The sequence below is a fragment of the Mustela erminea genome, chromosome 12, assembly GCF_009829155.1.
Source record: "Mustela erminea isolate mMusErm1 chromosome 12, mMusErm1.Pri, whole genome shotgun sequence".
NCBI classification, from domain to species: domain Eukaryota; kingdom Metazoa; phylum Chordata; class Mammalia; order Carnivora; family Mustelidae; genus Mustela; species Mustela erminea.
In genome coordinates, this window is record NC_045625.1 from 70,197,167 (window position 1) to 70,212,222 (window position 15,056).

The window sequence follows — 15,056 nt, forward strand, 5'->3', positions numbered from 1 at the left end:
GATCTCCGGCTTACATCTTGAAAGAGAATTCTGACTGATGTTAGTACACAGAGGATCCAAATAAAATATGGGAGTCCTATTGGCTACCAAACATCAGACTGGAAGCAATCTTCCTCATTCAAAGTTCAGAAATCAGAAAATAAAAGTATGTAAAATGTAGTTTTTGAAGATCAAAGAAGGATTAATTATTTCTCCACATGGGCAGGGGAAAATTATTCTTTTTTTTAAGATTTTATTTTTTTATTAAACAGAGAGAGAGAGAGAGCACAAGCAGGAGGAGCAGCAGGCAGAGGGAGAAAAGACTCCCTGCTGAGCAAGGAGACCAATGCAGAACTTGATCCCAGGACCCTGAGATCATGACCTGAGCTGAAGGTGGTCACTTAACCGACTGAGCCACCCAGGTGTTTCAGGAAAATTTATTCTTATTAGTACTGAAGAATCAGATACAAATTTTAGAAAGCCCTTTTATTTTCAAAACCACAGAAGAAAATAACTTTAAAAATTAAGAAAAAATGATTAAAAAAAAGAATTCACTGAGACACAAGGCTCCTGTAGAAAGGTAAATCACAAGGACATGTAAGAAATATAGAGGAAGGGATATGGCAGTAGCTAACTAAAACACAGCTGAGGCGCAGCACAAAGCAGAAAATGGAACTAGTGTGATGGCACCAACTACAAAACAGAATAAGTGAGATCAAAGACCAACTAGGAAAGCTCCAGAAGGAAAAAGAGATGAACATGATTAGATAAACAGAAAGCAATAGATCACAGAGCACAGAGATCTGAATCAGTTGGACAACTGTAAATAATAATCTGTCAAGTATTTATGCTTAAAAAACAGCTGAACTTCAGGAAGGAATAATGGGAGACTGCATGAGACCAGCCTCAGTCACTCCCCCGGCTTGTTCCAGTTCTGTAGGCATGAGGCTCGGCCAAGAAAGGGGCATGCTGTGCTTCCAGGGAAGATGGTTCAGTCCATTTGGGGTGATGGTGACCCCCATACCCAATGGCATTGGGTTTTGTTTTTTTGTTTTATTTTTTTAAGATTTTACTTATTTGAGAGAGAGAGAGCACAAGCAGCAGGGAAAGGGAGAAGGAGAAGCAGAGTCTCTGCTGAGCAGGGAGCTCAGTGCAAGACACCTTGGGGGGCTCTATAAAAGGTTCCATCCCAGGACCCCAGGACCATGGCCTGAGCTGAAGCCACCCAGGTGCCGCAGGCCCAGTGGCATTGTTGATGAAACTGATGAAAGAGGTGATTGAATGAATTGGGGATCAGGGAAGCAGTCGCTCTACTGCCTGAGGTTGAGGTCCTGATGGAGCAAGCACATTCCTGGCCCAGGACTGGCTAGGGAGGGCTGGGGAGTAGGAGCAAAGATTAGCCACAAGGGAACATGTAGGAACTGTCTGGGATCATGAAAATGTTCTGAAATCAAAAATCCCTGAACTGTACTCTTACCATGCATATGTTTTATATGACATTTATTTACCAATAAAAGTGTTTTTATTTTATTTTTATTGTCTTTTTTTACAATTTTTAAAGATTATTTTATTTAGTATTATGAATGCTGATATATCAAACAATTTTATAAAGCACAGAAGTGATACCTTCTTAACTTTGTAAGTTAATTACTTTTTAATTTAATAAATAGTTGTAAACTGCCAAAAGATAAAATATTCTTCATAAACTACTTAGCAAATTTATTCTCTCCTTAGTATATGTATTAACTTTCGGGACACCTGGGTGGCTCAGTCGTTAAGTGTCTGCCTTTGGCTCAGGTCATGATCCCAGGGTTCTGGGATCGAGCCCCACATTGGGCTCCCTGCTCTGCGGGGAGTCCACTTCTCCCTCCTCCACTCCCCCTCTCACTTTCTCTCTGTCGAATAAATAAATAAAATCTTAAAAGAAAAAAATATATATGTATTAACTTTCAATTTCTTTTCCTTTTTTAAGATTTTAAAATAATAGTTTTATACGTCAAACTATGGCCCCAACTAACCATTATTGCAACATTTAACTTCTGCAGTAAAAATTATGCTCTTATATCTCAACATATAAAGTATCTGAGCTTTTCTACCCTCAATTACATGTGTAGTATGTGCAACTGCATATTCAGATATTGACAGCTAATCCATGTGATCTCCCTTTCTGTAACACTGATTACATATGGTCGTAACCAAAGTGATCACTTGGTCATGCATAAGTCCAAGGACACCAAATATGCCACTGAAGTGGTGTTTTATTAATTGGACTTTCAAAGGCTGGGGCCAGAGTTGAAGCCAAGGAGCAGATCTTGGCTGAATAATGACATTTAAACCACACAATGAAGTCTTTCTACTTCATCTGAAATTTAAGTCTTCATGTAACGTTTAGAATTAAGACTACGTACAAAAAGGAAAACTTTCTAAGATTAAAAAACAATGTCTCAGCTGATAGCTCTAATGAACTCATCATGTATCTCGCAAAAATGAATATCTTTATATTAATTAATTAACAAGTCTTCAGCTTGTCTTGACAACAGTTTTATTATCATGATAAAAATTGTATAGGTAATACAAATCTTATCCATGTGGGAAAAGAAAACCAGAAAAACAGATAACTTGCAGAAGAAAAATAATCACTGAACCTAGTCTTCACCTGTGTGAATGTAAATATCATAATAAAAAGAAATTTTTACGTAATTTTAATAGGACAAGTTGAGCTCTCAATATTATATGCCAAGCTAAGATGTAGCTCTTTATCAAGGCCAAAGAATTATAATCGAGTGTGTTTATTTGATGCACAAAAGAGTTGGTTCACAGTTACAGTGGATTTCTCTGAACTGCAAACTACATGCAGTTCAGATGAAGTTTGATTTGTAAACAATATCTTTCCCACCTCACAGATCCACACCTACTGCAAATCTGGAGCCTCAAGTTAATTGCCTTTGGGGACAGGCAAGTAGCATACACAAGGGGAGAAGGCCAGGTGTATTACCATGGTAAAACAGCATCGTCTTTTTGGAGTGTTAACCCTCATCTTGGCACTTAGCTTCCGCATCAGGGAAATGCAGGGGTGCTGAGGACCATGGCAAACATGGGGGGCCGTGCCAGCCAATGAACACTTTGCAAGAATGGGAACCCATATTGCTGAGTCTTCTCATGTTTAAGAGAAATTTGTATCTACATTTTTATATTTTAAAAAATCTTCAGTTTCTGCATCTGAAAATGAAGGGTTTTGTCCAGAATCCGTGGCTATCATGCTATGTCATGCTACAGAAGTCTGTCTTCGAGTTAAATTCTCTGCAGAACAGAAGAATTTGAAACAGAGAGAACTAGATTATATTTCAAATCCCCATGATTTTAGGACCCTAAATAAGAGCTGGCTGAGTTATGATCTGGGATCTGGCTGGTCAGCATACTGAATGCCAATTTAATTCATTTGGTTAGCTCAACTGAACAGGCATTAAGTGACTGCTGTAGATGGACACTGTGTCCAGGTCATGATCTGTCCCTTTATGGATGTGGGCTCACACAGCTGACAGTCACACATACTTCCCCCCGAGCAAGGAAGGTAGAACACCACAGAGGCTGCTGAACATCTTGCTCCTGCTTAGGAAGGAGGGATAGAGGGAATATGTCAGCTAGGGGGACATTTCTGCTGTGCCTTACAGGCTGGGCTGAATTTTTCCGAGCAGAGATAGGCCTGGTGGTGGTTATCTGGAACAGTATGAAGAAACACACGGGGGTAAGAAAGTACACAGCACAGGCAGACAGAATGAGACAGCTGGTATACAAAAGGAAACAGCACCCCAAAAGGAAGCATTAACTTATTTACTGGAGAGCAACTGAGACACTAATCAGTTACTTTCTTAGAGTATCCCGCATGGAGGAGGAGAAAAACTAGGGCTCGGATTGTTATGATTGCAAATCCTAGTTTCCATGTATAAATCATTTATTCAATTATGCTCTTTAAATTAGAATCACAAGGATTTTACCTTAATAATCCAAATCCCCTTAAATTTTATAAATACTTAATACACAAAAGTACAATTTTTATGCAAGATATTAATAATATGGGTTCGATTCTCATCAACATTTCTAGTCTTAATCTCTAGGATTATGATCTGTGATCTCAAAAAAGATAATTTAAATCACCCCAAACTGTTAGGGTCCGTGATCAAAGGAAGGAGACTGATGCAAAGTGAAAGTCGAGCAAAGCTTTATTTCCAGCCAAGCATCGAAAATCAAACTGACCAGTTGGGGCATCTTTTACAAAGAGGCAACGAAGACCAGGACACAGACTCTGATGACGCCCCTCCCAACTCCGCTACCTGAGGACAATGCACAACCATCCCCTGCCAGCGCTGCTCCCCAAGGAGCCACTCCCGAAGAGGCAGTGACGAGTCACTTCCCCACAAAAAAAAAAATGTCTGTGATTCTTTTTATAGTTTTTATTGAAGTGTAATTGGCATACAGTGTTATATTTGTTTCAGGTGTAGGACATAGTGATTCAACAATTCTCTACATTATTCAGGGCTCACCTTAAGAATATCCAGCAACTGTCACTATGTAATGTGTTTTTTTTTTAATTTTTTCAATTTATTTATAATCAGAAAAACAGTATTCATTATTTTTTCACCACACCCAGTGCTCCAGGCAATCCGTGCCCTCTATAATACCCACCACCTGGTACCCCAACCTCCCACCTCCCGCCACTTCAAACCCCTCAGTCACTATGTAATGTTATTGCAATATTACTGAATGTATTTCCTATGCTATACTTCTCAGCTCTGGGACTTACTTAGTTTTTAAGTGAAAATTTATACCTCTTAGTCCCCTTCATCTATTTCACCCATCCCCCAACCCACCTTCCCTTTGGGCAATCACCAGTTCCCTGTATTTAAGAATCTATTTTTTTCATGTGTCTGATAGCCCTGCAATTGCACTTCTGGGTATTTACCCCAAAGAAACAGATATCGTGAAAAGAAGGGCCATCTGTACCCTAATGTTTATAGCAGCAATGGCCACAATCGCCAAACTGTGGAAAGAACCAAGATGCCCTTCAATGGATAAGGAAGATGTGGTCCATATATACTATGGAGTATTATGCCTCCATCAGAAAGGACGAATACCCAACTTTTGTAGCAACATGGACAGGACTGGAAGAGATTATGCTAAGAGAAATAAGTCAAGCAGAGAGAGTCAATTATCATATGGTTTCACTTATTTGTGGAGCATAACAAATAGCATGGAGGACATGGGGAGTTAGAGAGGAGAAGGGAGTTGGGGGAAATTGGAAGGGGAGGTGAATCATGAGAGACTATGGACTCTGAAAAACAATCTGAGGGTTTTGAAAAGGCGGGGGGTGGGAGGTTGGGGTACCAGGTGGTGGGTATTATAGAGGGCACGGATTGCATGGAGCACTGGGTGTGGTGAAAAAATAATGAATACTGTTATGCTGAAAATAAATTTAAAAAATGTATATAAGAAAAAAAAGAATCTATTTATTCATTTGTTTTGTTTTCTAGATTCCACATAAAAGTAAGATGGATTTTGTCTTTCTCTGACTTCTTTCACTTGTCATAATACCTTCTAGGTCCATTTACGTCATGGCAAATGGCAAGATTTCACTCTTTTTTATGGCTGAGTAATGTGATTCTTGGTGAAATTTTTTTACTGAGCCCCTACTATGTGATATATCTTTGGATTAAAAGGAATTCTAAACCCGCGCACATACAGGTGCACATACCCCTTTGAGTATTTCGTAATTGTGCTTTTCTGGAGAGTAGATTTGCTGCTGTTTGCCTGTTATTATAGCAGGAAAGAATCCAATATTTGCACACCAATTGATCCATGAATGTCAACAGAGAGCAGGCACCTTCTGTCCTCCTAAATTGTTAATCTTTGAACCCAGATGAAAGTTAGAAACTCTCCCTGAGTATTTAAAATTCCTTTTGAATCCTTCTGTCAGACTGAAATTTTCAAAAAAATATGTAACTGGGTGAATATGCTAAATAAGGCACTCAGCACCTCACTGTCTTTTTAAAAAATTTTTTTTAATTAAATTTAATTTTTTTTATAAACATATAATGTATTTTTATCCCCAGGGGTACAGGTCTGTGAATCGCGAGGTTTACACACTTCACAGCACTCACCATAACACATACCCTCCCCAATGTCCATAACCCCACCCACCTCTCCAAACCCCTTCCCCCAGCAACCCTCAGTTTGTTTTGTGAGATTAAGAGTCACTTATGGTTTGTCTCCCTCCCAATCTCATCTTGTTTCATTTATTCTTCTCATACCCCCTTAACCCCCACATGTTGCATCTCCACTTCCTCATATCAGGGAGATCATATGATAGTTGTCTTTCTCCGCTTGACTTATTTCGCTAAGCATGATACCCTCTAGTTCCATCCATGTCGTCGCAAATGGCAAGATTTCATTTCTTTTGATGGCTGCATAGTATTCCATTGAGCACCTCACTGTCTTAAAATCTTTGTATTCAAAATGCCAGGAATGTTTCCCACCATTAAAAAGACACAACTAGAAATGTTGGGCTTTTGAAAACGTGGGGACAAAACAGTGCAGAAAAGACAGAGCCCCCAGGATTTGGAGGAAAATTAAAGAAGTGAGACCAACAACAACTAACAATCTTTAAGAAAATTTTAAATCTTCAAGATATTGTACAAAATCATTATGTTCTGAACCTCCCCAATGCCACAAATATTTTTATGCATATATCATGCATGCATCATATATATGTATGTATATGTGTGTACACATCTCTTTGTGTATTTTTCCCATAATATTTTTGGGACGATTTTGAGAATATCTGTAAATCTGGCTTAGAACACTTTGCAATCCCATTCTTCCCACCTCAAAAGAAGAAAACTGTGTAACAAAATGAAAAGCACACTCCAGATCATTTTTACAGTTGCAGGATCCTGACATTTTTCTGTAAATGAAGCACATTTTCCGTGTGCTTGGTGATTCCAATTTTCCAAAGACACGAGCAACTCCTTGTAAATTTCCGAACAAAACAAACTCAGCAAGTATGGTAGTTGCATTTCTGAGAAATTTAGCACATATTAAAACTGTGAAAAAATTACTTTGAGTGTCTATGTAAAGTTGTCTATGCTCAGATAGTTATAAAGTGTTTTTTTACCTGCATGAAAGTCCAATCAGACATTAAAATATCATAGGGAATATGTGTTATGGGTTGAAGTGTGATTCCCAAAACTTTACATTTTGAAGCCCCATCCCCAGTGCCTCAGAATGTGACCTTATTTGGGAATAGGTCCATTGCAGATGTAATTAGTGAAGATGAGGTCGAACTGGTGTAGGGCGGGCTGATAATCCCATAAGCATGTTGGTGTTACCCTGCTATGACCATCCTCCCCAGCTAATACAACATGGATCTGGGCGCAGTCTCAGAGGATAGCGCTTCATACTCTTTTCACTTTTTACACCAAGCGAATGTAGTACCCATCCAACAGATTACATTTTTGTGCAGTCTTATGTGAAAGAAATAATGTTTTATGGGGAATGAGGGGAAAGGGAGGGAGGAAGCCATAAGAACACAATCCATACTGTTCCCCCCGGAAGAAAAAGTGTCAAGCATGTGGCCAGTACTGATACCTGAAAAGCAGCCCCACAGCTCTGGAGAAGTCTTTCCACCCTTGCTCCGTCATGGCCTGGACAGCATGGTGGCAGCAGTGCAGAGAGAGAGAACGGGGCCGGTGGCCAGCCGCAGCCGCTAGCCAGTCATCCTCTAGGATGCAGCAGTCTGTGATCCAGACCTGCTTTCCTGGGAGTTAAAAATAATAACAATAAATAAAACCAAAGACCTTAAGGAGCTCCCCTCCAATAGCACCCTCAGGATAAGGCCCATTCCAGGTGTCCTCTCTAGTGCCATCAAGGTTACTGAGCACCAGCAAGTACCAGGCACTGTGGTGCACGTGGAGAGGTAACCACACAGACAGGTCCCTGCTCTCAGGCTGCTCAGCTGGAGGAAGCAGACCTCCAAGGGAGGGTCATGTGTGCAAGGTCACCAGCAGCCCTGACCAATGCTCGAGTTAAGATGCTGGAAGATTGTATGAAGGGTAACGTCGGAGTTAGAGAAGCCTTCCCTGGGAAGAGACATATGTGCTGACGTGAGAATCTGCATGGAAGGGAGAAGGGAAAGAGCCTGGCACAGGGAAGGGAAGAAAGGCTGGTGTGACCTGCATTTGCACAGTGGGGGGATGCGGTGACCCAAGATGAGGTGGCAAAGGGTCACACTGCATGCCACCTTGTGGCCTAGGATGAGGGTCAGAACCCAGTGATTTTAAGCAAGGATCTATCTTGAGTTTTTAAAAAAGATCACTCCAGCCACCTTGTGGAGATACGATAGGTCATTGTTAACACTCCCCATTCTCTATAGGGCAAAACGATTTCCAACAATTATTGTTTCCTGGAGCTGTTCAGGTTTAGTGCAATACCTTTAAATGGACTTTCTTTTAAAGATTTATTTATTTATTTATTTATTTGACAGAGATCACAATTAGGCAGAGAGGCAGGCAGAGGGTGGGGGGCGGGAAGCAGGCTCCCTGCTGAGCAGAGAGCTGATGTGGGGCTGGATCCCAGGACTGACCTGAGCCAAAGGCAGAAGCTTAACCGCTGAGCCACCCAGGCACCCCAAATAGACTTTATTAAGACATTATCTAAAATCAGCAAATCACTTCGTGTATGAGCAAAAAAGCGGACATATCAAACTTCTGCTGTTGAAAATTTTAAGCCTGTAAATTCTCTACGTGGTTATATGAAATAATGGAACTAAAGTAAGTCTTTATCTTTATATTCCCTGTGCTGTGATCGTGCAATTTGGATCAGCCATTTAAATACTTAAATATGATGCTCCAGAAGACAAACAATCATGAACTAAACTTTCAAAAGATGTGGATTCATGAGGCCATGTGAGTCAGGGGCCCGCTGTGTTACTGAGTATTCAAGGATCCATTTCCACATAGAATATAATGTTTATCAAAGGGTAAGTATTGCAAATGGATTTATTTAAAGCTCATATATTAATTATTAGAATTCCAGAGCAACTTCAACAGTTGTATACAACTTAGGTTAAGATTTTCTTTTCCATGGGCATCTGGGTGGCTCAGTGGGTTAAGCCTCTGCCTTCAGCTCAGGCCCTGGTCTCAGGGTCCTGGGATTGAGCCTTGCATTGAGCTCTGTGCTCAGCGGGGAGCCTGCTTTCCCCTCTCTCTGCCTGCCTCTCTGCCTACTTGTGATCTCTCTCTCTGTCAAATAAATAAATAAATAAATCTTAAAAAAAAAAAAAAAGATGTTCTTTCCCAGCAATGAGTACTTCATTGCTGAAACCATTTAGAATTGCCTTTGCATGGTGATAATAGGTTTGGTAGGTAACTCTTAATAGGTTTTCTTACTGCTTTTAAACTCTTTACAGTCAATGTAACTTCTTCCTAATGCACCCAGGGCACATCTCCACCCTCTGCCCCCAGCCCTCAGGACACCACTGGTGTGGAGAAAGCGTTGAATGAGAGCAAAGCACCTGAAGAATGGCAGTAGGAGGGAAGGTTATGGCAGAGAAAATGGAGGCTTGCTAGGGCTTTGTGACAGATTGGACATTCAGGCAGGGAAGGGAATGAAGCCATGCCCAGCGGTATGTAGATGGGGACTGATGCCACAAGAATGGCCTGGGAAGGGAGGGTTGCGCAGTAGTGCTGAACTTTGATGAACTCTAACATGGAGAAGGGAGTATGTTGGCAAATATTATTTCCATTTTGCAACTGGAAAACCAAGGCACTGGGCAATTACATCACTTTTCCAAAAGCAACTTAGGAGATACCAGCGTTGATTTTTTGCCTCACCTTGCACACCCAATCACTTGGTCAAACTGTGTTTTGCGAAAGAACCATCTCTCGGAGATGTTGAAAAGAAATACAAGGTCTATCACTGCCATTGCAGTGAGGAGTTGCTTACAGACGTTACCAGTGTCTGGCACAGCTGGAACTTAGAGCTAAAGAGGACATGGTATGCAGAGAGCAATGCAGACTTGCTTCTCTCTGAAAATAGGTTTGTTTTACGTGACATGTGGTTTCAGGAAGTCCAGGAGGGCTACCAAAGACATAGAAGAAAGCCCACAGAGTCTGGCATCACCAAAACCAAGAGGAGAGGACATTTCAGGGAGAAAGACCTCTTCTCTGATATCCCTGGCACCAAAACCTGGGGTCTTCACATGTGGTAGGGGCTCAATACTTGCAAGATGGCAGGAAATCAGATAGACCAGAAGTCGCACTAGGCTAAGGATCCATCCCCTGGATCTAGATCCAGCTCTAAGGAAACTAAATGTGCAGCCTTTTTTTTTTTAAATTATTTTATTTCTTTTTCATTGTTCCAAAACTCATTGTTTATGCACCACACCCAGTGATCCATGCAATACATTCCCTCCTTAATACCCACCACCAGGCTCACCCAACCCCCGACCCCTCCCCTCCAAAACCCTCAGTTTGTTTCTCAGAGTTCACAGTTTCTAGTGGCTTGTCTCCCCTTCCAGTTTTTCCCAACTTACTTCTCTCCATCTCCCAATGTCCTCCGTGCTATTCCTCATATGCTCCACAAGTGAAACCATATGATAATTGACTCTCTCTGCTTGACTTATTTCACTCAGCATAATCTCTCCCAGTCCTGTCCATGTTGATACAAAAGTTGGGTATTCATCCTTTCTGATGGAGGTGTAATACTCCATTATAAATATATGGGCCACATCTTCCTTATCCATTCCTCCGTTGAAGGGCAGCTTGGTTCTTTCCACAGTTTGGCGACTGTGGCCATTGCTGCTATGAACATTGGAGTACAGATGGCCCTTCTTTTCACTACCTCTGTATCTTTGGGGTAAATACCCAGGAGTGCAATTGCAGGGTCATAAGGAAGCTCTATTTTTAATTTCCTGAGGAATCTCCACACTGTTCTCCAAAGTGGCTGCACCAACTTGCATTCCCACTAACAGTGGAAGAAGGTTCCCCTTTCTCCACATCCTCTCAAACACACATCATTTCCTGTCTTGCTAATTTTGGCCATTCTAACTGGTGTAAGGTGGTATCTCAGTGTGGTCTTGATTTGAATATCCCTGATGGCTAATGATGATGAGCATTTTTTCATATGTCTGTTAGCCTAAATGTGAAGCCTTAATCAAATAATTTAACTCGTCATTTTGGACCACTTCCAGAATAATTATCATTGCCTTCATTTATCGGATTGAATCACAAATTCCAAAAGCAGAGATGGAAGGGAACTTACACACCATCTTTCTTCTTTGGGCCCTTCAATCTATGGAAGCTCAGGCTAAGAAAAAGCCTCCCCTTCATAAAGGTCACGGTTCCATCTTACAGGTCCTTTGTCTTTCCTCATGTGTGGAAGAAAATGAAGAAAGACATTAGACTCTCAGAATACCTTTGTGCACATGTACACACATACACACATACTGAAAATTGTAACAGAGTCCTAACTCAGAAACCTTACCTATTTTTTCCCATCAATCTCTGTAACCTCTTGTACAGTATTGATAGGGCCTGTTGCAACAAAGAGATAATTAAAATCTCAGGCACTGTTGACAAGACTAAATCTTGCTAACCACATAACCCCCTTCTATGTAGTTATTGACACTGCACTCAGAATAAAGTGAGAATACCATTGGAGAATTTAGATGACCAGTGTTTTCTACTCCAGCCTAATGAAATATTCTATGCTGCTTGATTCTGCCAAAAGAATACCTTCCGAAAATTGTTTTGCAGAGATTAACATAAATTACATAGTCAAGCCTTGAATAACACAGGTATGAACTACACAGGTTCACTTACACACAGCATTTCTTAATAAATACAGCACATGACTAAATGTGTTTTCTCTTCCTTATGATTTTTTAAATATTTTTTCTCTAGCTTACTTTATTATAAGAATACTGTATATAAAACATTTATCACACACAACATGTGTTAATCAACTGTTTATGTTATCAGTAAGGATTTTGGTCAATAGTCAGCTACCTGGAGTTTGGGGGAATCAAGTTACACACAGATATTCTCCTGCATGAAGGGCCAGCCCTCCTTACCACTACATAAGTCAAGGGTCAATTGCAGTAGAAATTATAAATAAGTTTGATCAATTCCAACTCAACTGCTATGACTTTAGTGAAGACATATGTTACCAGGTCTCCTCAATTGTCTCTTATTACTCCTTATAAGAAATCTACTGTCCTCTGCATATTCAAGGGAACCCACTATTTACTGTAAATGTTCTAAGGCAGAACAAATCATTCCTGAGTTTAAGAAGACCATCTCTAATGCTATGGAAACCTCAGAGAAGGTTTATGTCAATTTCACATCACAAGGCGGCCTTCTGTACTTTCCCTGGAATGACATTGGCCTTTCTTCTGCGACCCAGTAATTCAGCTACCTAGGACTCTCAAACTCCACCCCATGCCAGAGAAGTCTCATACAGACCCGTTGTATGTTACTATTTAATGATAGTTTATTTCTTTTAATTTTATCTTCTAGTCTTTGGCACCAGCAAGCTTTAAGGAAGTAAAAAGATAAAACTTCAGAAGCAACACCTAAAAAAAAAAAAAAAAAAAAAAGGCAGCACCTGCCAATATAGTGAAGCGTCTGTGGCACATTCTCAGGTAAGTATGGCAGACCGAGGTGTGTTGCACATGGTCATGGAATAACATTTCACTGAGACCAGGGCCTCGCCCTGACACCTGCTTAGTGCCCAGCAGTTGTCAAATAACCTTTCCACAGCTCCTTAGGAAGGCTGCATAGAATAGTGGAGAATGCATAGAATACAGAGCCAAGGGGCCGTGTTTAAAGTTCTGGATCTGCTATTTATTGGTATGACCTTTTAAGAGTTACTTATTCTCTCTGGGCTCCAGCAACTATGAACCCTGGATGGCTTTGTGGGTAAAGAGTAGGCAATACAACAGCTCACATCCTGGTCTACATTTGGCCACTTGCCAGCTCTCAGTCAATATGGACTCAAATGCTATATTATAAAACAAGGACAATAATATCTTCCCTGTTTGCACAGTGTTGCTGTTATAACGAAAGGAGAGATGGCCTGTGAACTACACAATCTTCAAACATTGAAGGAACACCCTCCTTGGGCCTCCTTATGTTATCCTGTTTGGTCCATGGTCAAAGGAATGAGACTGATACAAAGCAAAGATCAAGCAAAGTTTTATTTTGCACCAAGCATCGAGGATCAAACTGACCGGCCAGAGCCATCTCTTACAAAGAGGCGACCCCTCCCAGCCTCACAGACTAACTTTTATAGAGTAAAGTCCATGTGCTTGAGCCTGGCCACACACAGGTGGCCAATTGAGTTACAATTCACCCTATAGTGGTTACCTGAACTAGCCTATCACTGTGGTCAGAATTGGCGCCCAAAAGGCAGGGCCCACATTCTTGGTGGTTAGGGAGGTGCTTTCCTGATTGGATGTCTCCACCTGGTTTGACTCATCCTTGTATTCTAGGCTCTGCTACTCCCCCTGACCTGACATGTCCTGGTATATGGACTCTGTTATCAGGGGCTGGTCAGTCATATTTTACTTTTTCCCAGACTTGTTTCTATGTAAGTTCCTCGGTGGTGGTGGGGGTGCAGGGTCAATCTAAGTTTACTGCATAAACAACAAAATGGCTCGCTCGGGCTATGTAGGCCCTTATAATCCATGTGCCTGTTAAGGTCTCATTTAAAAGTCCAAACCCTTCTAGAACCCTTTCTCCCCAGCACGGAAAGTACCATCCACAGTCCTGTGTGCACTAGTGTGATTCCAGATGGGTCAGGAACTCCAGAACACTGGGTCTCTGCTGCCTTACAGTCACAGCGAGAGAACTGACAGCTGGGCAGAAAGCTGATCCCTCCCCTGCCCTCACTCCCTGGGTGCACAGGTTTGCCTTTGAAATATGAGAAAAATCAAAAACTTTCAAAGCACAATAAGTTGGGGCATGATTTCTATAAGTTCTTGATCAAGGTTGGCTGACCTTCTTTCTACCCCATGGCAGTTCCCTTGCTCACAATCTGATGTTTTTTTAAGCTTGCCTTTTCCTTTCTCCACTCCAGCAGACACCTTTCCTCCTGCTTATGTTTTAAAAAAAAGAATATTTATATCCACAGACTTAATGAAGTATCCTACAAAGGTGAAATTACAAATACTATATTTTAGGTTCTCCACTATCTAAGGAAGTAATGGCAGAAGGTGCTTTTAATCCCTGTTTTAGAATTAAAAAAAGGCAAGAGTCAGAAAGGCTGGATGATGTGCTCCAAGGCCACATAGATAATATGTGGCCAAGCCTGGCCCCACATGCCAGCTTGCTGACTCAAGGTCAACATTCTGACCATTATACCTTGTGGGTTCCATAAGAAACACAAGAGGTACAGCCAAGAAGGAACATTCTAGCCACCTATAATAAACAGACAGCCTAAATCCCGAAGTAAACCAGATAGTTAAAAAAGGAAAAGGTCATTGAATCCAAGAATAACAGGGATCATTTTGGGGTCATTCAGTCTTCCAGAGTCATGTTCAGAGGGCCAAAAACACACTTCAGGGACCTTAGAATTCCTACATGCCTCTGTCTCTTCTTCCCTCTACGGTGCCTGAATTCTATACATTTTCTTCCAGTGAAAAATGCAAACAAGTGCCTCCATTTTCTTTTTAGGACTAGGATGGTGTGGAGATAGAAATACTTCAAAGTACTAATGAGAATATTCTGGAAGAAAAAATGCATATAATTTTCTCCACTTTTTGCATTCGCTCCAGCAAACAGACAGACAGAGCCAACTTGGTCCTTGGATTTGTCAGTCAGCTTCCAGCAAGGTTTGCTTTCAGAAATTTCAGGGCAGCAGTTTGGTGCAGTGAAAAGAACCCCAACTCTCTCACCAGCAAACTTGAGCTTCCATCCCAGAATCTGCCACTTAATAGCTATGTGGCCCTGTGATGCATTTATCCTGGCTGGAATCATGGGAGTATCTGTTGGAAAGTTATAGCCAGTATCACAAACTTTTTTTTT

General features: G+C 41.1%; 1 protein-coding gene across 1 annotated transcript in view; it reads right to left on the reverse strand.

Moving 5' to 3' along the window:
- The window catches only part of LOC116570003 (ras and EF-hand domain-containing protein-like), a 77,753-nt gene extending 67,798 nt beyond the window's left edge, over window positions 1-9,955 (reverse strand). Inside the window, 1 exon segment of the mRNA XM_032306505.1 lies at window positions 9,864-9,955. Within this exon segment, the coding sequence (XP_032162396.1) occupies window positions 9,864-9,955 (92 nt within the window).
- Window positions 9,956-15,056: the final 5,101 nt, after the last annotated feature.